The sequence below is a fragment of the Ranitomeya imitator genome, chromosome 8, assembly GCF_032444005.1.
Source record: "Ranitomeya imitator isolate aRanImi1 chromosome 8, aRanImi1.pri, whole genome shotgun sequence".
Classification (NCBI taxonomy): domain Eukaryota; kingdom Metazoa; phylum Chordata; class Amphibia; order Anura; family Dendrobatidae; genus Ranitomeya; species Ranitomeya imitator.
The window spans coordinates 2,603,473-2,628,257 of NC_091289.1; the positions used below are offsets into that span (position 1 = coordinate 2,603,473).

The 24,785-nt window shown below is 45.0% G+C and overlaps 1 protein-coding gene across 3 annotated transcripts in view; it reads left to right on the top strand.

Annotated features, from left to right (window-relative positions):
• CAMKV (CaM kinase like vesicle associated) overlaps positions 1–24,785 on the top strand; it is a 65,837-nt gene that overhangs the window by 36,737 nt on the left and 4,315 nt on the right. For all 3 annotated transcript variants that reach the window (XM_069736017.1, XM_069736019.1, XM_069736018.1), the window contains exons 7-10: positions 1,261–1,336; positions 1,406–1,542; positions 1,753–1,831; positions 2,642–2,729. In XM_069736017.1, coding sequence (XP_069592118.1) covers positions 1,261–1,336; positions 1,406–1,542; positions 1,753–1,831; positions 2,642–2,729 — 380 coding nt within the window. The remainder of the gene's footprint in view (positions 1–1,260; positions 1,337–1,405; positions 1,543–1,752; positions 1,832–2,641; positions 2,730–24,785) is intronic.

Below are 24,785 nucleotides of genomic sequence, written 5' to 3' on the forward strand. Positions count from 1 at the left end.
AGTTGCATGTGACAGGTTAGTGTAGCAAGTTGTGTGCAGCAAGTTTTGCGCATGGCGAGTTTTGCGTGTGGCAAGTTTTATGTGTGGTTCCTTTTGAGTATGTGCAAGTTTTGTGTGAGGCAACTTTTGCATGTGTTGCAACTTTTGTGCATGTGGCAATTTTTCTGCGTGTGCAAGTTTTGCGTGTGTCGAGTTTTCCATGAGGTGAGTTTTGCACTTGTGGCGAGTTTTGCGTGAGCCTAGTTTTTGCATGTGGCGAGTTTTGCGCGTGGCGAGTTTTGAGCGGCGACTTTTGGGTTTCGACTTTAATGTGGCGAGGTTGGTGTATGTGTGGTGAAATGTGTGCTGAGGGTGGTATATGTGTTCAAGCACGTGGTAGTGTATGGTGCATTTTGTGTGTTTTCATATCCTCGTGTGGGGAGTATCCCATGTTGTGGCCGCACCTTAGCAACTGTACGGTATATACTCTTTGGCGCCATCGCTCTCATTCTTTAAGTCCCCCTTGTTCACATCTGGCAGCTGTCAATTTGCCTCCAACACTTTTCCTTTCACTTTTCCCCATTATGTAGATAGGGGCAAAATTGTTTGGCGAATTGGAAAGCGCGGGGTTAAAATCTCACCTCACAACATAGCCTATGACGCTCTCATGGTCCAGACGTGTGACTGTGCAAAATTTTGTGGCTGTAGCTGCGACGCCTCCAACCCTTTTCCTTTCACTTTTTTCCCCATTATGTAGATAGGGGCAAAATTGTTTGGTGAATTGGAATGCGCGGGGTTAAAATTTCGCCTCACAACATAGCCTATGACGCTCTCGGGGTCCAGACGTGTGACTGTGCAAAATTTTGTGGCTGTAGCTGCGACGGTGCAGATGCCAATCCCGGACACACACACACATACACACACACACATTCAGCTTTATATATTAGATATTACCCTGGATGGAGGAAAGAAGATTTTCTACAAGACCAATATTTCTATTGGCTGCTGGGGGAAGTGACGGAATCAGCGACTTTGTGCTCCGTCACAACTCCTTACAGTATGGGTGTCCTGAGAACACCAATTCTGTTAACAAGGCAGTAGACAAGGCAGCCCATGACCAGACAGGCCCTTCTGGGATTTGCCAGAATTACCAGATGGCCAGTCCGGCCCTGGGCTCATGAATCGTCAGCGTCCGCGGTGCAGCCCGACCTCTCCGTAGTCCACCGTGCTCCCCCCGTACATCTCCCGGCCCTAACACGCCTCTTCCATCATGTCTTGCAGCACCCGAGGTAGTTGCCCGACAGCGATATGGACGGCCTGTTGACTGCTGGGCGATCGGAGTCATCATGTACATACTGTGAGTAGTGGGGGGGCATTGTACTGGAGGGGGACAGCGTACAGGGGGCTGATGCCTGCTCTCCCTTAGTCTTTCTGGGAACCCCCCATTCTACGACGAGATGGAGGACGAGGACTATGAAAACCACGACAAGAACTTGTTCCGGAAGATTCTGCACGGGGACTACGAGTTTGATTCACCGTACTGGGATGACATTTCCCCTGCAGGTGGGCGTTAGCCGCGCTTCATCTGCCGGCGAGATCGGCTGCGTCACCGCTCTATGCTGAACACTCCGTAACTCTCTCGTCCTGCTGATGGCTTTGTTACAATGTATCACATACACACACCTGTAGTGATAAACGGACTGATTGTTACAATGTATTGGAGGATTGCACTGATATTCTGCCATATCATAACTAATGCTTCATTGTCTACAGCCAAAGACCTGGTGACCCGTCTGATGGAGGTGGAGCAGGACCAGCGGGCGACAGCGGCCGACGCCATCAGCCACGAATGGTGACATTTCACCTCTGTCCCTCCATAGTCCTCCCTCACCCCATGTCCTGACCGGTGTCCAGCATTTCCATCATGTCCGTGTGTCGTGTGCACAAGAGGTAAACCCCACACTGTCACCACTTGGGGACGACGCATCGCACAGACTCGCTCGGGTCCATGTGGCGAATTCTCTCATTACCACGTCACCTGTATTCCGAGCGTACAATCAGTGATTGCTCCGATTTCCATTACTGGGTCACTGCTTGTTACAAAGATGTCAGACGTCCCCTTTCCATAGTGACAGAGGGCACCAGGCAGAGGGAGACGCCACTGATTTGTGCAGCCCCCACAGTGACGCCCACCACTGGGTCCTGACGTGACCCGACTGCACAGAGCGGAGCGTCTGCCTTGTTCCACGAGGCGTCATGATCTCATTTAGAATAACTGAAAATCACCATCTGATGACATCTCAGCTGCAGTCGCTGAATACAGCTGTGCCTAAAAAGTGCAGAACTGCAGGGTGCAGCATGGAGGAGCAAAAGCTTTTAAAATTGTGCACCGGTAAACTAGACTGCAGTGAACTTCTGGTCAGTGACTGCAGGGGCAAATAACACCCAAAAGATAAGCGCGTCTTCGGCCATGTGTGTCCTGTGAGAGCAGAAAGTGCATGTGCGATGCTAGACCGGTCTTAAACTCGCATCACTCATCATGTCCGCTCCTGCAATCACAAGCACCACCTTCCTTCTGTCTGAGGAGTATTAACCCTGAGCTCTCGCCCACATAAAGAGGTCCGCTCCAAAAGCGACTGCTAAATTTACCCGTTTATTGCAGGATTTCAGGGAACGCAGCATCAGACAAAAACATCAAGGACGGAGTCTGTGCTCAGATCGAGAAAAACTTTGCTAAAGCCAAATGGAAGGTAAGACGTTCACAGTATAAAGATATTGTGAGCTGCCCCCTATGGACAGTAATATACTATAATACTGTCCCTATGTACAAGAATATAACTGCTATAATACTGCTCCTATGTACAAGAATATAACTACTATAATACTGCCCCTATGTACAAGAATATAACTGCTATAATACTGCTCCTATGTACAGGAATATAACTACTATAATACTGCCCCTATGTACAAGAATATAACTACTATAATACTGCCGCCTATGTACAAGAATATAACTACTATAATACTGCTCCTATGTACAAGAATATAACTACTATAATACTGCTCCTATGTACAAGAATATAACTACTATAATACTGCTCCTATGTACAGGAATATAACTACTATAATACTGCTCCTATATACAAGAATATAACTACTATAATACTGCTCCTATGTACAAGAATATAACTACTATAATACTGCCCCCCTATGTACCAGAATATAACTACTATAATACTGCTCCTATGTACAAGAATATAACTACTATAATACTGCTCCTATATACAAGAATATAACTACTATAATACTGCCCCTATGTACAAGAATATAACTACTATAATACTGCTCCTATGTACAAGAATATAACTACTATAATACTGCCCCTATGTACAAGAATATAACTACTATAATACTGCTCCTATGTACAGGAATATAACTACTATAATACTGCTCCTATATACAAGAATATAACTACTATAATACTGCTCCTATATACAAGAATATAACTACTATAATACTGCTCCTATGTACAAGAATATAACTACTATAATACTGCTCCTATGTACAAGAATATAACTACTATAATACTGCTCCTATGTACAAGAATATAACTACAATAATACTGCTCCTATGTACAAGAATATAACTACTATAATACTGCTCCTATGTACAAGACTATAACTATTATAATACTGCTCCTATGTACAAGAATATAACTACTATAATACTGCTCCTATGTACAAGAATATAACTACTATAATACTGCTCCTATGTACAAGAATATAACTACTATAATACTGCCCCTATGTACAAGAATATAACTACTATAATACTGCCCCTATGTACAAGAATATAACTACTATAATACTGCTCTTATGTACAAGAATATAACTACTATAATACTGCTCCTATGTACAAGAATATAACTACTATAATACTGCTCCTATGTACAAGAATATAACTACTATAATACTGCTCCTATGTACAAGAATATAACTACTATAATACTGCTCCTATGTACAAGAATATAACTACTATAATACTGCTCCTATGTACAAGAATATAACTACTATAATACTGCTCCTATGTACAAGAATATAACTACTATAATACTGCTCCTATGTACAAGAGTATAACTACTATAATACTGCTCCTATGTACAAGAATATAACTACTATAATACTGCTCCTATGTACAAGAATATAACTACTATAATACTGCCCCTATGTACAAGAATATAACTACTATAATACTGCTCTTATGTACAAGAATATAAATACTATAATACTGCCCCTACAGTTGTGGCCAAAAGTATTGACACCCCTGCAATTCTGTCAGATAATGCTCAGTTTCTTCCTGAAAATGATTTGCAAAAACAAATTATTTGTTATTATCTTCATTTAATTTGTCTTGAATGAAAAAACACAAAAAAGAATTGAATTGTCCTAAAGCCAAATTGGATATAATTCCACACCAAACATAAAAAAGGGGTGGGCATAAGTATTGGCACTGTTCGAAAAATCATGTGATGATTCTGTAATTTGTGTAATTAACAGCACCTGTAACTTACCTGTGGCACCTGACAGGTGTTGGCAATAACTAAATCACACTTGCAGCCAGTTGACATGGATTAAAGTTGACTCAACCGCTGTCCTGTGTCCTTGTGTGACCACATTGAGCATGGAGAAAAGAAATTAGACCAAAGAACTGTCTGAGGACTTGAGAAACCAAATTGTGAGGAAGCATGAGCAATCTCAAGGCAACAAGTCCATCTCCAAAGACCTGAATGTTCCTGTGTCTACCGTGCGCAGTGTCATCAAGAAGTTTAAAGCCCATGGCACTGTGGCTAACCTCCCTAGATGTGGACAGAAAAGAAAAATTGACAAGAGATTTCAACGCAAGATTGTGCGGATGTTGGATAAAGAACCTCGACTAAGATCCAAACAAGTTCAAGCTGCCCTGCAGTCTGAGGGTACAACAGTGTCAACCCGTACTATCTGTCGGCATCTGAATGAAAAGGGACTGTATGGTAGTAGACCCAGGAAGACCCCACTTCTTACCCCAAGACATAAAAAAGCCAGGCTGGAGTTTGCCAAAACTTACCTAAAAAAGCCTAAAACGTTTTGGAAGAATGTTCTCTGGTCAGATGAGACAAAAGTAGAGCTTTTTGGGCAAAGACATCAACATAGTTTACAGGAGAAAAAAAAGGCATTCAAAGAAAAGAACACGGTCCCTACAGTCAAACATGGCAGAGGTTCCCTGATGTTTTGGGGTTGCTTTGCTGCCTCTGGACTGCTTGACCGTGTGCATGGCATTATGAAGTCTGAAGACTACCAACAAATTTTGCAGCATAATGTAGGGCCCAGTGTCATGCCACCGCTGCCGTCTTCCTCACCGCCACTGCCGTCTTCCTCGTCCTGTCATACTTACCTGTCTTCAGCATTCCTCTCCTTCCTCAGTGTCTTCTCCTCAGCGCTTGCTCCCGGTCTCTGCTGCTCGCGCACGCTAGGTTCAAAGCTACGCGTGCTCCCTTCTAACCTCCGGCCGGCGCTCCTTATCGTCCTCTCTATGCTCCAGGAGGACTTGTACCCGGAAGTACTGTACTGCATCAGTTATTTAAACTGCTTCCTGCAGCCCCTCAGTGCCTGATGATCACTTGTGCATACTACTGCTTTTGGCTGCCCGAGGTCTTTTGTGTGGTTTCTATTCTGACTTCGGCTTGTCTTTGTTTCCGCAGTGCCTCGCCAGTTGCCGTGTTTCTACTGTACCTCGCTGTCCCTGAGTCTCCGCAGTATTCTTGTCCGTCCCCGTGCTGCTGCAATATCTAGTCTGTTCCTATTCCTCGGCAATACCTTGCCAGTCCCTGTGCCGCTGCAATACCCACTCGGTCCCTGTGCCGCTGCTATATCTCACCAGTCCCTGTGTCTCTGTAGTGTTTCCGTCTGTCTCTGAGTTTCTTCAGTGTTCCTGTTTAGTCCTTTTTTCCCCATCATATCCATTCTTCTACAGTGTCCTCCTATCCCGTGCTCCATGCCTCCCGCCTGTCCCTGGTCTTTTCCTGTCCTGGTCCTCCAGCTTCCTTGGCGATAGTCCCTCACAGGCCTGCCCCTAACTCTCCCTGTATAGGGGCGGTCCATCTGGTCAGCTCGTCCGTGGGGGGGGTCGTCACAGTCCATAGGGTCCACTTTTTGTTTAGAACCGTCACAGTATCATCAGGCCATGGACCCCGCTGGTATCTCTGCCACTCAGAAGGAATTACTTTTTTTACGAGAGAATCAGACCAGAATCATGTCCTTCCTGAAAAACATGGAGTCTCGTCTCGCAGCCTTACAGTCTACTGATCCTGGGAACGCTTCACAGTTGGTGGCTCTTCAGCAGGAGCTTGCTCAACAGCGGGACACTCAGTCCCATATTTTGACTTTTATGGCCTCTGTGGATAATCGTCTTCTCTCCCTTCAAAAAGCCGCTCCTGCTCCTATTCAGGCCTCTCCCTTGCAACCCTCGCCCCGTCTAGCCAGGCCACCTCGGTATGGAGGGGATCCAAAATTATGTTGCGGGTTTCTCAATCAGTGTCTTCTACACTTCGAGTTGTCCCCGTTACTATACCCTACAGATCGAGCTAAAATAGCTTTCGTGGTCTCCCATTTGGAGGGCGAGGCTTTGGCCTGGGTGAACCCTTTCTGGGAGCAAGACGATCTGGTAGTCTCTCAACTCAATATTTGTTTGGATACCTTTCGCAAGGTGTTTGATGAACCCGGTCGTTTGGTTTCTACTACAGAGTCCCTTTTCAACCTTTACCAGGGTACCCTCTCTGTTGCACAATATGCCATCCGTTTTCAGACCTTGTCTTCTGATTTAGGTTGGAACAACGAGGCGCTGGTTGGAGCATTTTGGCGAGGACTGTCTTCCCGTATAAAGGATGAGCTGGCGGGACGTGACACTCCTACTGCTTTGGACGACCTTATTTCTTTGGCGATCCGCATTGACTTGCGCTTTCAGGACCGTTCTCGTGAGGTTGTCAGAGAGAGGAGATCCCCTCGTCGATGCCCAGTTATACGAGGAGCTTCCGTTTCCCAAACCGCTGCAGTTTTTTCATCTTCTTCTCCTGAGCCCATGCAGGTAGATCGCCTCAAGCCCGCCGAACAACGTCGAAATGAGAGACTCGCACAAGGTTTATGCTTCTATTGCGGCAGCGCCTCTCATCTTCTGCGTTCCTGCTCTCAGAAGCTGGGAAACGCCTCCGCCTGGGACAGGTAAGAGAGGCCTCCCTAGGTAGCTATGATTCCTCTCCACCTCTGACTTTGTCGGTTATTGTGCACTTGGGTTCCACTCGTTTTTCTCTTGAGGCTTATGTAGATTCTGGAGCGGCAGGGAATTTTGTTCAATTTGAGCTGGTCGAGAGACTTGAGATTCCTGTCAGATCCTTGGAGGTTCCTAGGCAAATAGCGTCTGTCGATGGTCAGCCTTTACTGGAGGTTGTTACTGCTGTCACCGAGGAGGTTGAGATTCACATTGGAGCCCTACATCGTGAGAAGTTGGCTTTTTATGTTTTACCATCTTTATCCCATACTTTTCTTTTGGGTCTCCCCTGGTTAAGGAATCTTGAACCTACTCTGTACTGGCGTACCGGAGACGCCCTATCCTGGGGACAGTTTTGTCAGGATAGATGCCTGCTTCCCGTCAAGCCTGCTAGTTCACCTCCCCTGGCACCGGAACTAGCGAATCTTCCCGCAGTGTATCACTCTGCCTCTTTTTTTGCTGAAGACGTCCGAGAAAGGTCTTACCTCCGCATCGTCCATACGACTGTCCCATAGATCTAATTTCTGGTTCTACTCCTCCCTGAGGTCGCATTTACCCTCTGTCCCCCTCCGAGACTCGAGCCATGTCTGAGTATGTCCAAGAAAATCTGGCCAGAGGCTTTATTTGGAAGTCCTCGTCACCTGCAGGAGCTTTTTTTTTCTTCGTCAAGAAGAAGGATGGTATTCTTCGTCCCTGCATTGATTACCGTGACCTCAATAATATCACCATTAAAAACAAGTATCCACTTCCTCTCATCCCAGAACTCTTGGATCGTCTACGAGGAGCACGAGTCTTCACTAAACTGGATCTCAGGGGAGCTTACAATTTGATCCGAATTCGTGCAGGAGACGAATGGAAGACTGAGTTTAACACCAGGAACGGTCATTATGAGTATTTAGTGATGCCCTTCGGTCTATGTAATGCCCCTGCAGTTTTTCAAGAGTTGGTGAATGATGTTTTTCGGGACCTACTTTACACCTGTGTTGTGGTGTATTTGGACGACATCCTTGTGTTTTCTCCGGATCTGCTTTCTCATAGAAGAGATGTGCGGCAAGTTCTTCGTCGTTCGAGAGAGAATCGTCTTTATGCAAAACTTGAGAAGTGTGCCTTTGAACAGTCCTCCCTGCCATTATTGGGTTTTATCATCTCTGATTCTGGTCTAAGGATGGATCCGGGTAAAGTTTCTGCCATGCTCAACTGGCCTTGTCCGCTTGGCGTTAAGGCGATTCAGCATTTTCTAGGATTCGCGAATTATCGGCAGTTTATTCCTCACTTCTTCTCTGTGTCTGATCCCATCTCCTCCCTGATTAAGAAGGGCGCCAATCCTCATCTTTGGCCAGCAGAAGCCGAGAAGGCTTTCCAGTCTCTCAAAGAAGCATTGGCCACCGCTCCTATACTCCATCGCCCTGAAGCTAATAAACCCTTCTTCCTAGAAGTTGATGCCTCAGCCATCGGAGCCGGAGCTGTGCTTTCTCAGACGTCCCCTTCTGGTCGTCTTGTGCCTTGTGGCTTCTTTTCCAAGATGTTTTCGTCTTCTGAAAGAAATTACTCCATTGGTGACAGAGAACTTTTGGCCATCAAATTGGCATTGGAGGAGTGGAGGTATCTGTTGGAAGGAGCTTTACATCCCTTTGTCATCTATACGGATCACAAAAATTTGTCGTATATTCATTCTGCACACCGACTTAATCCACGGCAGGCCAGGTGGGCCTTGTTCTTCGCCCGATTTGACTTCGAACGTCGCTTCCTGCCTGGTGATAAGAACTTCAAAGCCGACACTCTTTCCAGGTCCTTCTTATCGGTAGATGCTGAAGAGAAGTCTACGCACATCATTGATCCCTCCAGAGTCATCACACTTGCTCCGGTCTCTATGACCTCTTTACCTCCGGGTAAAACTTTTGTTTCTGAACGGAACAAGAGAACTGTTTTACTTTGGGGACATGCTTCCAAGCTAGCAGGTCATGTTGGTTTCAAGAAAACTCTTGATTTAATTTCTCGCTACTACTGGTGGCCGACTCTTGTGAAGGATGTCCGAGATTTTGTTGTCTCTTGCCCGTTCTGTGCCAAGAACAAAGTTCCTAGGCAGTTACCTTCCGGCCTTCTACATCCTCTTCCGGTGCCTACTACTCTGTGGCAACATATTGCAATGGATTTCATAACTGACCTGCCTCGTTCTTGTGGTTGCATCGTCATCCTCGTGGTAGTGGACCGTTTTTCTAAAATGGCTCATTTCATTGCTCTTCCTGGTCTACCTTCAGCTCCTGAGTTGGCGAAGATTTTTGTTCAACATATTTTTCGTATTCATGGTCTTCCACAGCATATTGTTTCTGACCGGGGAGTTCAGCTCACCGCCCGGTTTTGGAGATCACTCTAAGTCGTTGAACATCTCGCTTGACCTCTCTTCGGCCTATCACCCACAATCCAACGGCCAAGTGGAGTGTACTAATCAGATTCTGGTTTCTTATCTCCAGCATTTCTCCAACGCTCATCAGAATGATTGGACTGACTTACTTCCATGGGCCGAGTTTGCTTATAATAATCATACCAGCGAAGCTTCTACCAAAACTCAATTTTTTGTCGTCTATGGACAACATCCTGGTCTTCCTCTACCGGTTCCTCCTGTCTCTACTGTGCCGGCAGCAGATCTTCTGGCTAGAGAATTCTCCAGGGTCTGGCAGGAGACCAAGTCCGCTCTTGAACTAGCTCAACATAGGATGAAAAGGCATGTGGATAAAAGGAATCTCGATTCTCCTGTATACCATCCTGGGGACAAGGTCTGGCTTTCTTCTAGATTTATTTGCCTTAAATCCCTTTGCATAAACTGGGTCCCCGCTACATTGGACCTTTTGAGATATTGGCACGTATTAACAACGTTTGTTACAAACTTAAGTTACCTCCCTCCCTTCATATTCCTAATTCTTTTCATGTATCTCTCCTTAAGCCTGTAATGTTTAATCAGTTTCATACCTCGACCTCTTCTTTGCCTCCGCCTGTTTCCACGGACAATGTTTTTGAGGTTAGGGACATTTTGGCCATGAAAAAAGTTAGAGGTAGAACTTTGTTTTTGGTCGACTGGAAGGGTTTTGGTCCTGAGGAGAGATCCTGGGAGCCTCGGGAGAACATTCCTCGAATCTTAGCTAGGTTTTTCTCTAGCCTAAAGAGGAGGGAGGGTTGTAAAGACAGGGGTACTGTCATACCGCCGCTGTTCTCTGGTCAGATGAGACAAAAGTAGAGCTTTTTGGGCAAAGGCATCAACATAGAGTTTACAGTAGAAAAAGAGGCATTCAAAGAAAAGAACACGGTCCCTACAGTCAAACATGGCGGAGGTTCCCTGATGTTTTGGGGTTGCTTTGCTGCCTCTGGACTGCTTGACCGTGTACATGGCATTATGAAGTCTGAAGACTACCAACAAATTTTGCAGCATAATGTAGGGCCCAGTGTCATGCCACCGCTGCCGTCTTCCTCACCGCCACTGCCGTCTTCCTCGTCCTGTCATACTTGCCTGTCTTCAGCATTCCTCTCCTTCCTCAGCATCTTCTCCTCAGCGCTTGCTCCCGGTCTCTGCTGCTCGCGCACGCTAGGTTCAAAGCTACGCGTGCGCACTTCTAACCTCCGGCCGGCGCTCCTTATCGTCCTCTCTATGCTCCAGGAGGATTTGTACCCAAAAGTACTGTACTGCATCAGGTATTTAAACTGCTTCCTGCAGCCCCTCAGTGCCTGATGATCACTTGTGCTTACTAGTGCTCTTGGCCGCCCGAGGTCTTTGTGTGGTTTCTATCCTCTGACTTCGGCTTGTCTTTGTTTCCGCAGTGCCTCGCCAGTTGCCGTGTTTCTACTGTACCTCGCTGTCCCTGAGTCTCCGCAGTATTCTTGTCCGTCCCCGTGCTGCTGCAATATCTATTCTGTTCCTATTCCACGGAAATACCTTGCTAGTCCCTGTGCCGCTGCAATACCCACTCGGTCCCTGTGCCGCTACTATATCTCACCAGTCCCTGTGTCTCTGTAGTGTTTCCGTCTGTCTCTGAGTTTCTTCAGTGTTCCCGTTTAGTCCTTTTTTCCCCGTCATATCCGCCAGTTCCGTTCTTCTACAGTGTCCTCCTATCCCGTGCTCCATGCCTCCCGCCTGTCCCTGGTCTTTTCCTGTCCTGGTCCGCCAGCTTCCGTGGCGATAGTCCCTCATGGGCCTGCCCCTAACTCTCCCTATATAGGGGGCGGTCCATCAGGTCAGCTCGTCCGTGGGAGGTTCCTCGTCACGGTCCAGAGGGTCCACTTTTTGTTTAGAACAGTCACACCCAGTGTGAGAAAGCTGGGTCTCCCTCAGAGGTCATGGGTCTTCCAGCAGGACAATTGTTATGGCTGGCAATCAGGCAACACAGCGTGCAGTAATCAGCGCACATACAGAGATCTGGCAATAACCAAGAACAATAGGACGAGCTCTGAGACGTGGAATCTCTGTAGACTGCAGTACCTGATCTATCCTCACACAACTATAAGCAGCAGTGGATTGCGCCTATCACTACCTATGCAACTCGGCACTGCCTGAGGAGCTGACTAGCCTGAAGATAGAAATACAAGCCTGACTTACCTCAGAGAAATACCCCAAAGGAATAGGCAGCCCCCCACATATAATGACTGTTAGCAAGATGAAAAGACAAACGTAGGAATGAAATAGATTCAGCAAAGTGAGGCCCGATATTCTAGACAGAGCGAGGATAGCAAAGAGAACTATGCAGTCTACAAAAAACCCTAAAACGAAAACCACGCAAAGGGGCAAAAATACCCACCGTGCCGAACTAACAGCACGGCGGTGCACCCCTTTGCTTCTCAGAGCTTCCAGCAAAAGTTAATAGCAAGCTGGACAGAAAAAACAGAAAACAAACTAGAAGCACTTATCTAGCAGAGCAGCAGGCCCAAGGAAAGATGCAGAAGCTCAGATCCAACACTGGAACATTGACAAGGAGCAAGGAAGACAGACTCAGGTGGAGCTAAATAGCAAGGCAGCCAACGAGCTCACCAAAACACCTGAGGGAGAAGGCCCAGAGACTGCAATACCACTTGTGACCACAGAAGTGAACTCAGCCACAGAATTCACAACAGTACCCCCCCCTTGAGGAGGGGTCACCGAACCCTCACCAGAACCCCCAGGCCGACCAGGATGAGCCACATGAAAGGCACGAACAAGATCTGGGGCATGGACATCAGAGGCAAAAACCCAGGAATTATCTTCCTGAGCATAACCCTTCCATTTGACCAGATACTGGAGTTTCCGTCTAGAGACACGAGAATCCAAAATCTTCTCCACGATATACTCCAATTCCCCCTCCACCAAAACAGGGGCAGGAGGCTCCACAGATGGAACCATAGGTGCCACGTATCTCCTCAACAACGACCTATGGAATACATTATGTATGGAAAAGGAGTCTGGGAGGGTCAGACGAAAAGACACCGGATTGAGAATCTCAGAAATCCTATACGGACCAATAAAACGAGGTTTAAACTTAGGAGAGGAAACCTTCATAGGAATATGACGAGAAGATAACCAAACCAGATCCCCAACACGAAGTCGGGGTCCCACACGGCGTCTACGATTAGCGAAAAGCTGAGCCTTCTCCTGGGACAAGGTCAAATTGTCCACTACCTGAGTCCAGATCTGCTGCAACCTGTCTACCACAGAATCCACACCAGGACAGTCCGAAGACTCAACCTGTCCTGAAGAGAAACGAGGATGGAACCCAGAATTGCAGAAAAATGGAGAGACCAAGGTAGCCGAGCTGGCCCGATTATTAAGGGCGAACTCAGCCAACGGCAAAAATGACACCCAATCATCCTGGTCAGCGGAAACAAAACATCTCAGATTTGTTTCCAAGGTCTGATTGGTTCGTTCGGTCTGGCCATTAGTCTGAGGATGGAAGGCCGAGGAGAACGATAGGTCAATGCCCATCCTACCACAAAAGGCTCGCCAGAACCTCGAGACAAACTGGGAACCTCTGTCAGAAACAATATTCTCAGGAATGCCATGTAAACGAACCACATGCTGGAAGAACAAAGGCACCAAATCAGAGGAGGAAGGCAATTTAACCAAGGGCACCAGATGGACCATTTTAGAAAAGCGATCACAGACCACCCAAATGACCGACATTTTTTGAGAAACGGGAAGGTCAGAAATGAAATCCATCGAAATATGTGTCCAAGGCCTCTTCGGGACCGGCAAGGGCAAAAGCAACCCACTGGCACGTGAACAGCAGGGCTTAGCCCTAGCACAAATTCCACAGGACTGCACAAAAGCACGCACATCCCGTGACAGAGATGGCCACCAGAAGGATCTAGCAACCAACTCCCTGGTACCAAAGATTCCTGGATGACCGGCCAGCACCGAACAATGAAGTTCAGAGATAACTTTACTAGTCCACCTATCAGGGACGAACAGTTTCTCGGCCGGACAACGATCAGGTTTATTAGCCTGAAATTTCTGCAACACTCTCCGCAAATCAGGGGAGATGGCAGACACAATGACTCCTTCCTTGAGGATACTCGCCGGCTCAGACAACCCCGGAGAGTCGGGCACAAAACTCCTAGACAGAGCATCCGCCTTCACATTTTTAGAGCCCGGAAGGTATGAAATCACAAAATCAAAACGAGCAAAAAATAACGACCAACGGGCCTGTCTAGGATTCAAGCGCTTGGCAGACTCAAGATAAGTAAGGTTCTTATGATCAGTCAAAACCACCACGCGATGCTTAGCACCCTCAAGCCAATGACGCCACTCCTCGAATGCCCACTTCATGGCCAGCAACTCTCGGTTGCCCACATCATAATTACGCTCAGCAGCAGAAAATTTCCTGGAAAAGAAAGCACATGGTTTGAACACTGAGCAACCAGAACCTCTCTGTGACAAAACCGCCCCTGCACCAATCTCAGAAGCATCAACCTCGACCTGGAACGGAAGAGAAACATCAGGTTGACACAACACAGGGGCACAGCAAAAACGACGCTTCAACTCCTGAAAAGCTTCCACGGCAGCAGAAGACCAATTAACCAAATCAGCACCCTTCTTGGTCAAATCGGTCAATGGTCTGGCAATGCTAGAAAAATTACAGATGAAGCGACAATAAAAATTAGCAAAGCCCAGGAATTTCTGCAGACTTTTTAGAGATGTCGGCTGAGTCCAATCCTGGATGGCCTGAACCTTAACCGGATCCATCTCGATAGTAGAAGGGGAAAAGATGAACCCCAAAAATGAAACTTTCTGCACACCGAAGAGACACTTTGATCCCTTCACGAACAAGGAATTAGCACACAGTACCTGGAAAACCATTCTGAATTGCTTCACATGAGACTCCCAATCATCTGAGAAGATCAAAATGTCATCCAAGTAAACAATCAAGAATTTATCCAGATACTCACGGAAAATGTCATGCATAAAAGACTGAAAAACAGATGGAGCATTGGCAAGTCCGAACGGCATCACCAGATACTCAAAATGACCCTCGGGCGTATTAAATGCCGTTTTCCATTCATCTCCCTGCCTGATTCTCACCAGATTATACGCACCACGAAGATCAATCTTAGTAAACCAACTAGCCCCCTTAATCCGAGCAAACAAGTCAGAAATCAATGGCAAGGGATACTGAAACTTAACAGTGATCTTATTAAGAAGGCGGTAATCAATACACGGTCTTAGCGAACCATCCTTCTTGGCTACAAAAAAGAACCCTGCTCCCAATGGTGACGACGATGGGCGAATATGTCCCTTCTCCAGGGACTCCTTCACATAACTGCGCATAGCGGTGTGTTCAGGTACGGACAAATTAAATAAACGACCCTTAGGGAATTTACTACCAGGAATCAAATCGATAGCACAATCACAATTCCTATGCGGAGGTAGGGCATCAGACTTGGACTCTTCAAATACATCCTGAAAGTCCGACAAGAACTCTGGGATGTCAGAAGGAATGGATGACGAAATAGACAAAAATGGAACATCACCATGTACTCCCTGACAACCCCAGCTGGTTACCGACATAGAGTTCCAATCCAATACTGGATTATGGGTTTGTAGCCATGGCAACCCCAACACGACCACATCATGCAAATTATGCAGTACCAGAAAGCGAATAACTTCCTGATGTGCAGGAGCCATGCACATGGTCAACTGGGCCCAGTACTGAGGCTTATTCTTGGCCAAAGGTGTAGCATCAATTCCTCTCAACGGAATAGGACACCGCAAAGGCTCCAAGAAAAATCCACAACGTTTAGCATAATCCAAATCCATCAGATTCAGGGCAGCGCCTGAATCCACAAACGCCATGACAGAATACGATGACAAAGAGCACATTAAGGTAATGGACAAAAGGAATTTGGACTGTACAGTACCAATAACGGCAGAGCTATCGAACCGCCTAGTGCGTTTAGGACAATTAGAAATAGCATGAGTAGAATCACCACAATAGAAACACAGTCTGTTCCGACGTCTGTGTTCTTGCCGTTCTACTTTAGTCATAGTCCTGTCGCACTGCATAGGCTCAGGTTTACTCTCAGACAATACCGCCAGATGGTGCACAGATTTACGCTCGCGCAAGCGACGACCGATCTGAATGGCCAAGGACATAGACTCATTCAAACCAGCAGGCATAGGAAATCCCACCATTACATCCTTAAGAGCTTCAGAGAGACCCTTTCTGAACAAAGCCGCTAGTGCAGATTCATTCCACAGAGTGAGTACTGACCACTTCCTAAATTTCTGACAATATACTTCTACATCATCCTGACCCTGGCATAAAGCCAGCAGATTTTTCTCAGCCTGATCCACTGAATTAGGCTCATCGTAAAGCAATCCCAGCGCCTGGAAAAATGCATCAACATTACTCAATGCAGAATCTCCTGGTGCAAGAGAAAACGCCCAGTCCTGTGGGTCGCCGCGCAAAAAAGAAATAATAATCAAAACCTGTTGAATAGGATTACCAGAAGAATGAGGTTTCAAGGCCAAAAATAGCTTACAATTATTTCTGAAGCTCAGGAACTTAGTTCTGTCACCAAAAAACAAATCAGGAATCGGAATTCTTGGTTCTAGCATCGATTTCTGATCAATAGTATCTTGAATCTTTTGTACATTTACAACGAGATTATCCATTGAGGAGCACAGAGCCTGAATATCCATGTCCACAGCTGTGTCCTGAAGCACTCTAATGTCTAGGGGAAAAAAAAGACTGAAGACAGAGCTAAGAAAAAAAAATGATGTCAGGATTTCTTTTTTCCCTCTATTGGGAATCATTGGTGAGGCTCCTTGTACTGTTATGGCTGGCAATCAGGCAACACAGCGTGCAGTAATCAGCGCACATACAGAGATCTGGCAATAACCAAAAACAATAGGACGAGCTCTGAGACGTGGAATCTCTGTAGACTGCAGTACCTGATCTATCCTCACACAACTATAAGCAGCAGTGGATTGCGCCTATCACTACCTATGCAACTCGGCACTGCCTGAGAAGCTGACTAGCCTGAAGATAGAAATACAAGCCTGACTTACCTCAGAGAAATACCCCAAAGGAATAGGCAGCCCCCCACATATAATGACTGTTAGCAAGATGAAAAGACAAACGTAGGAATGAAATAGATTCAGCAAAGTGAGGCCCGATATTCTAGACAGAGCGAGGATAGCAAAGAGAACTATGCAGTCTACCAAAAACCCTAAAACGAAAACCACGCAAAGGGGCAAAAAGACCCACCGTGCCGAACTAACAGCACGGCGGTGCACCCCTTTGCTTCTCAGAGCTTCCAGCAAAAGTTAATAGCAAGCTGGACAGGAAAAACAGAAAACAAACTAGAAGCACTTATCTAGCAGAGCAGCAGGCCCAAGGAAAGATGCAGAAGCTCAGATCCAACACTGGAACATTGACAAGGAGCAAGGAAGACAGACTCAGGTGGAGCTAAATAGCAAGGCAGCCAACGAGCTCACCAAAACACCTGAGGGAGGAAGCCCAGAGACTGCAATACCACTTGTGACCACAGAAGTGAATTCAGCCACAGAATTCACAACAGACAATGACCCAAAACACACTTTAAAAAGAACTAGAAAATGGTTTGAGAGAAAGCACTGGAGACTTCTAAGGTGGCCAGCAATGAGTCCAGACCTGAATCCCATAGAACACCTGTGGAGAGATCTAAAAATGGCAGTTTGGAGAAGGCCCCCTTCAAATATCAGGGACCTGGAGCAGTTTGCCAAAGAAGAATGGTCTAAAATTCCAGCAGAGCATTGTAAGAAACTCATTGATGGTTACCAGAAGCGGTTGGGCGCAGTTATTTTGGCTAAAGGTTGTGCAACCAAGTATTAGGCTGAGGGTGCCAATACTTTTGTCTGGCCCATTTTTGGAGTTTTGTGTGAAATGATCAATGTTTTGCTTCATTCTCTTGTGGTTTTTTTCATTTAAGACAAATTAATTGAAGATAATAATACCAAAGAATTTGTGATTTCAATCATTTTCAGGAAGAAACTGAGTATTATCTGACAGAATTGCAGGGGTGTCAATACTTTTGGCCACAACAAGAATATAACTACTATATACTGCTCCCTATGTACAGAATATAACTACTATAATACTGCTCCTATGTACAAGAATATAAGTACTATATACTGTTCCCTATGTACAGAATATAACTACTATAATACTGCTCTTATGTACAAGAATATAACTACTATAGTACTGCTCCTATGTACAAGAATATATCTACTATAATACTGCTCCTATGTACAAGAATGTAACTACTGTAATACTGCTCCTATATACAATATATAACTGCTATAATACTGCTCCTATGTACAAGAATATATCTACTATAATACTCCTCCTATGTACAAGAATATAACTACTATAATACTGCCCCTATGTACAAGAATATAACTACTATAATACTGCCCCCTATGTACAAGAATATAACTACTATAATACTGCTCCTATGTACAGGAATATAATTACTATAATACTGCTCCTATGTACAAGAATATAACTACTATAATACTGCTCCTATGTACAAGAATATAACTACTATAATACTGCCCCTATGTACAAGAATATAACTACTATAGTACTGCTCCTATGTACAAGAATATATCTACTATAATACTGCTCCTATGTACAAGAATGTAACTACTATAGTACTGCTCCTATGTACAAGAATATATCTACTATAATACTGCTCCTATGTACAAGAATATACCTACTATAATACTGCCCCTATGTACAAGAATATAACTACTATAGTACTGCTCCTATGTACAAGAATATATCTACTATAATACTGCTCCTATGTACAAGAATATACCTACTATAATACTGCCCCTATGTACAAGAATATAACTACTATAGTACTGCTCCTATGTACAAGAATATATCTACTATAATACTGCTCCTATGTACAAGAATGTAACTACTGTAATACTGCTCCTATATACAATATATAACTGCTATAATACTGCTCCTATGTACAAGAATATAACTACTATAATACTGCTCCTATGTACAAGAATATAACTACTATAATACTGCTCCTATATACAAGAATATAACTACTATAATACTGCTCCTATGTACAAGAATATAACTACTATATACTGTTCCCTATGTACAGAATATAACTACTATAATACTGCTCCTATATACAAGAATATATCTACTATAATACTGCTCCTATGTACAAGAATATAACTACTATAATACTGCTCCTATGTACAAGAATATATCTACTATAATACTGCTCCTATGTACAAGAATATACTATAATACTGCTCCTACGTACAAGAATGTAACTACTGTAATACTGCTCCTATATACAATATATAACTGCTATAATACTGCCCCTATGTGCAAGAATATAACTACTATAATACTGCTCCTATATACAAGAATATAACTACTATAATACTGCCCCTATGTACAAGAATATAACAACTATAATACTGGCACCTATGTACAAGAATATAACTACTATAATACTGCTCCTATGTACAAGAATATAACTACTATAATACTGCTCCTATGTACAAGAATATAACTACTATAATACTGCTCCTATGTACAAGAATATAACTACTATAATACTGCTCCTATGTACAAGAATATAACTACTATAATACTGCCCCTATGTACAAGATTATAACTACTATAATACTGCCCCTATGTACAAGAATATAACTACTATAATACTACTCCTATGTACAAGAATATAACTACTATAATACTGCTCCTATGTACAAGAATATAACTACTATAATACTGCTCCTATATACAATATATAACTACTATAATACTGCTCCTATGTACAAGAATATAACTACTATAATACTGCTCCTATATACAATATATAACTGCTATAATACTGCTCCTATATACAATATATAACTGCTATAATACTGCCCCTATGTGCAAGAATATAACTACTATAATACTGCTCCTATGTACAAGAATATAACTACTATAATACTGCTCCTATGTACAAGAATATAACTACTATAATACTGCCCCTATGTACAAGATTATAACTACTATAATACTGCCCCTATGTACAAGAATATAACTACTATAATACTACTCCTATGTACAAGAATATAACTACTATAATACTGCTCCTATGTACAAGAATATAACTACTATAATACTGCTCCTATATACAATATATAACTACTATAATACTGCTCCTATGTACAAGAATATAACTACTATAATACTGCTCCTATATACAATATATAACTACTATAATACTGCTCCTATGTACAAGAATATATCTTCTTGTACATAGGAGCAGTATTATAGTAGATATATTCTTGTACATAGGAGCAGTATTATAGTAGTTATATTCTTGTACATAGGAGCAGTATTATAGTAGTTATATTCTTGTACATAGGAGCAGTATTATAGTATACAACTACTATAATACTACTCCTATGTACAAGAGTGTAAGTAGATCGTCACTCCTAGGTGGCTTTCAGTCTGTCTGCAGATGGTCGCTCCCGGGTGGCATTACTCCTCTGCTGACGTTCGGCCTCCCACTTTGTGTCTCTATAATGAGGACGTCTCCTTAATCCGCTGTGACGTTCCTGCTGTCTTCAGGCTTTTTCTTCTCGCAGCCGTCTCATACTGACGCGGGGTCGGGCTGTGTACGGCCGCGATTGACCCTGGGCTGCTGATTATGCTCTTATTGTGTGGATCTGGGGCTTGTAATATATTTAGCGCTAAATAACGTGGCGCTCATTTCCATCTGCAGCGTGTGATGTGCGGGAACACGTCAGCATCTCATATAAACACGGTGTGATCCCAACGCTTTTGGCGTCTCTGTAATCATTGCTGCAGTCTCAGTGCCTCATAGAGACAGTAATTCATTCAGACTGTGCCGAGACCTGCAAAGACTGAGCGGAGTACAACTCCCACCGTGGACCTTTCTACACTGAGCAGATTCTCATCACGTGCTCCTCTGCCCGGCGCTGAGCTTGGTGTTCTCTTCTCATGTTATCCTGGATCTGGCAAGTGCTGCCAAAGGAAGTGATTGGGGGTCCATCCTCAACCCAAACAAGAGCTGGAAGAAAGGCAAAGGATCAACTCCACCGGCCACTATCGATGGGGGGTTGTCCTCCGCTGGGGAAGGCACCGCTCCGATATGTTGCAAGGGTCTCCTCTTATGGCTGCATTCAGACGATCATATAAATCTTTCCGACATCAGACTGTAATTTACGGAAATATGTGAAACTGTCACATTTGGAGCTGCTATCCAGTCCGAGCATTGCGGGCTGATCTCCGACCGATTTATACGGCTGTCTGAATGCACCGAGTGCCCTCGTCTTATGCCAGAGACCAAATGTCAGAATGCTTCATCTGATAAGAGAATGATCACATTGGATTTGTCTGATTTCAAAGGGCACAGAAGACGGGTCCTGCCCGACTTATCATTAAAGTCACTGAAATCTAAGTTGTGACTACTGAGAAGAAATATGATGCGTAGTAGTGAGTGCGCTGTACACCTCGGGTGTCACAACTCTGTTGTCGGAATACTCAGGGCCAGAGGCTCCTTCTCTGATCCCAGGGGGCTCCCTAGCTATCCCTTTCCGGATTATTTCTGATGGTGAATATGTCGTGGCTACGTACTTTGCTGACCTTCTGAATCAGCCCCATGTGTATCCCCCTCTCCCACCCAGGGAAGTAGGGAATAATGGTGTATGCATTGTATATACACAAAGCAGACTAACAAGGGAGGATGTACAGGGATAAATTAATATACCAAGCATACAAATATGCACTCACAGACAACAGAGGAGAACACCGGGGAGAAAAGGAAGGAAAACAAAATGGGAAGGAATGAGGAATCGCACACAACAATCTCCACCCCACACCAGGCAATACAACAATAACACTGGCAATCCAGATTGCCAGAGGCGAGTATATATGGGAGAGAGGAATGACTTTGCCAGAGGAGATTATAAATGGGAGAGAGGAGTGACTAACACTGAACAGCTGAGATCATCCAAACAGGAAAGCTTTAGAGACTTTAAGCTGAGCAGATTAACCCCTGCACAGCCAGCAGAAACTTGCACTGTTTTATGTGATGGTGAAGTGCTTCCAATTAGTGCAGGAGTACGTGAAATCAAACACTGCAGTCTTCTGGCGCCTGTCTGTCGTGGTAAATCCGTGACAGTACTCCCACCTCTAAGAGTGACCTCTGGTCCGGGTCTATCAGGGTGTGCCACGTGAAATGACCAGATCAATCTTACCGCATGGACATCAGATGCTGGTACCCACATCTTCTCTTCGGGACCGTATCCCTTCCAGTGTACCAGAGACTGAAGAGACCGGCGAACTAAGCGAGAATCAACGATCTTGGCTATCTGAAATTCCCATCAACAATGACCAGGAATGGAGGTAGCGGTGATGGTACAGAAGATGCAACATATTTTTTGAGCAGAGACCGGTGAAACACATTATGAATCCTAAAAGTAGATGACACATCAAGGCGAAATGCTACAGGATTGACGATGGCCATAATCTTCTAAGGACTGATGAACTTGAGACTCAGTTTCCAAGAAGGATCCTTCAACTTAATGTTCCTTAAAACAACCATGCCAAATCGCCAACACACAGGTCTGGACCCACCGAGCGTCTCCAATCAGCCACGCTATTATATTTGGACCCCATTTTCTTCAAACTTTTTAGAACCCCTTGCCATGCAGACGTAATAGTGAAAAGTGTTCTTCAGGTGTTCAAGAAGAACGATTCCTATTAAAAAAGCTGAACTGAGGATAAAATGCATAGGCCCCGAACATCAGGGGACTTGGCAGTAGACTCATGACAACGGTTATTCACCGCAAATTCAGCTAGAGGTAAATGGGTAACCCAATCCTCCTGATACTCAGACACAAAACACCCAAGATAAGTCTCAAGATTCTGGTTTACCCCTTCAGTTTGCCCACTGGACTGCGGGTGAAATGCTGAAGTGAACGGCAGATGGATCCCCAGACGGGTGCAAAACGGCCTCCAAAATGTAAACTGCATCCCCCGGTCAGAAACAATATCTGTAGGAATCCCATGTAGTTAAACAATCTCTTAAAAAACTGTGCCAATGGATGGAGAGGATTTATTAAAGATGTACCAGTATACAAAAAACAAATGCCTAAGGGGGGGGAACGGGTTGGGGAGAGGTTATTTACTGGAAAAATGTAAAAGGAGTATAGATGACGTGATATATGCTTCTAATGTTCTTGAGTTTAATAAAAATGTATCTGATTTAAAAAAACAAAAACAAAAAAAAAACAAATTGCACCAAGGTCTTGGCTTTGGGTAATGCAGGTAGCACAGTGGAACGAGACATCTTAAGGAATCTGTCCACTACCATCAGAATAACTTTATAATTTGGCGACATGAGTAGATCAGTGATGAAATCTACCGATAGATGAATCCACGGTCTACTGGGAATCGCCAATGGTTGGAGAGTCTCACACGGACAAGTGTGAGAGGTTTTAGTATGTGCACGCACACTGCAGGCGGTCACAAAGTCCCGGACATCCTGATGTACCCTAGACCACCAAAAATGCAGAGTGAGGAGATCTGATGTGGTTTTATTACCAGGATGTCTGACCAAGACCGAATCATGATGTTCACTTATCACTTTAGGACGGAGATTCCCAGTGTGAGGCAGTGACCGATGTCACAGGTAGGAATCGTTGTATGTTCTCCCCAGGATGCACACGGAGGCCATGGGGTTGCATTGCAGTCAGGCATAGCTGTGATTGCAATTGTGAGGCAGTGACCGATGTCACAGGTAGGGGTCACTGTGTGTTCTCCCCAGGATGTGCACGGAGGCCATTAGTGCATTGCAGTCACAGACTTAGGCTGGGTTCTCATTGCGTTATGGGACCGCGTTAAACGGACAGCGTTGCACGGCGAAATTAACGCCGTGCAACGCGGCCGTTAACGCGCCCATCCACGCTAATGGGAACGCGCTACACTAGCGCGTGCCATGTTCGGCACGCGCTAGCGACGCGCCGGAGATTCCTGGCGCGCCACGGACGCTGCTTGCAGCGTCCGAGGCGCGCCCGCGGTCCTTTCCCCGCTCTCGCAGATCGGGGATCTGCGAGAGCGGGGACGTTACCGCGACCCCGAACGCGGCCCCATAAAAAACATTGCGTTAGTGCAATCCGTTTAGCGCTAGTGGATTGCGCTAACGCAATGTGACCCTAGCCTTAGCTGTGGTTGCAATGCAGACTAAAAATAGGTGTTTGCCTTGGACACTAACATGCCTAAGAGTGAGTTGGGAAAACCTGCTCTGGGCTTTTTGTGTTTTGAAGTAGACTGCAGGATAGTAGTTGTGCAGTCTGTTTCGTTCCTGGCCGGGTTCTCCATGTGGCTGAAGGCCACAGGTTGCTTGGAAAAAAAAGTCCTGCAGTAAAGGGTTGGGTGTGTCAGTATCAGAGTAGAATTTGCAGCAAGCAAAGCAGACGGCTCTGCAAAAGCTCAGCCCTGTGTGAGAATAACAGAGCCCAGCAGAGCGAAATCCTGGCACCCAGTGTGGACAGCGGTGCAGTCGCCCACGGTAACGGGTCAGAGGAGTACTGATATGTTTAGTTACTGTAATCTGAAGGATCTTGTGTACTGTGGAAAGCTGTGAGTAAAGAGACATTAACTCGGTGGTGCAGTCGCCCACGGAAACAGGTCTCGGAGGTGGACTGTCTTGTGCACGGTGGTAGACTGTCCTGTGCCCGAAGCAGGACTGGTGTGTTTAGTGACTGTAATCTGGAGGATACGGTTCCCGGCAGCGATCCAGAGAATACCAGGTACTATGTAGTGCTGTGAATTGGACTCTAATGATAACATACTTGTATGAATTGGACATTAATGCTGTGAAGTAACTGCATTAAAGAGACTTTATGCTGAAACTTTGTTGGGTCACTACCTCTTCACTGCATAAGTGTGCTACCATTGCATTACACCAGGTACGAATAGTTTAAAGGACAGGCAGGAGGGGCGTCC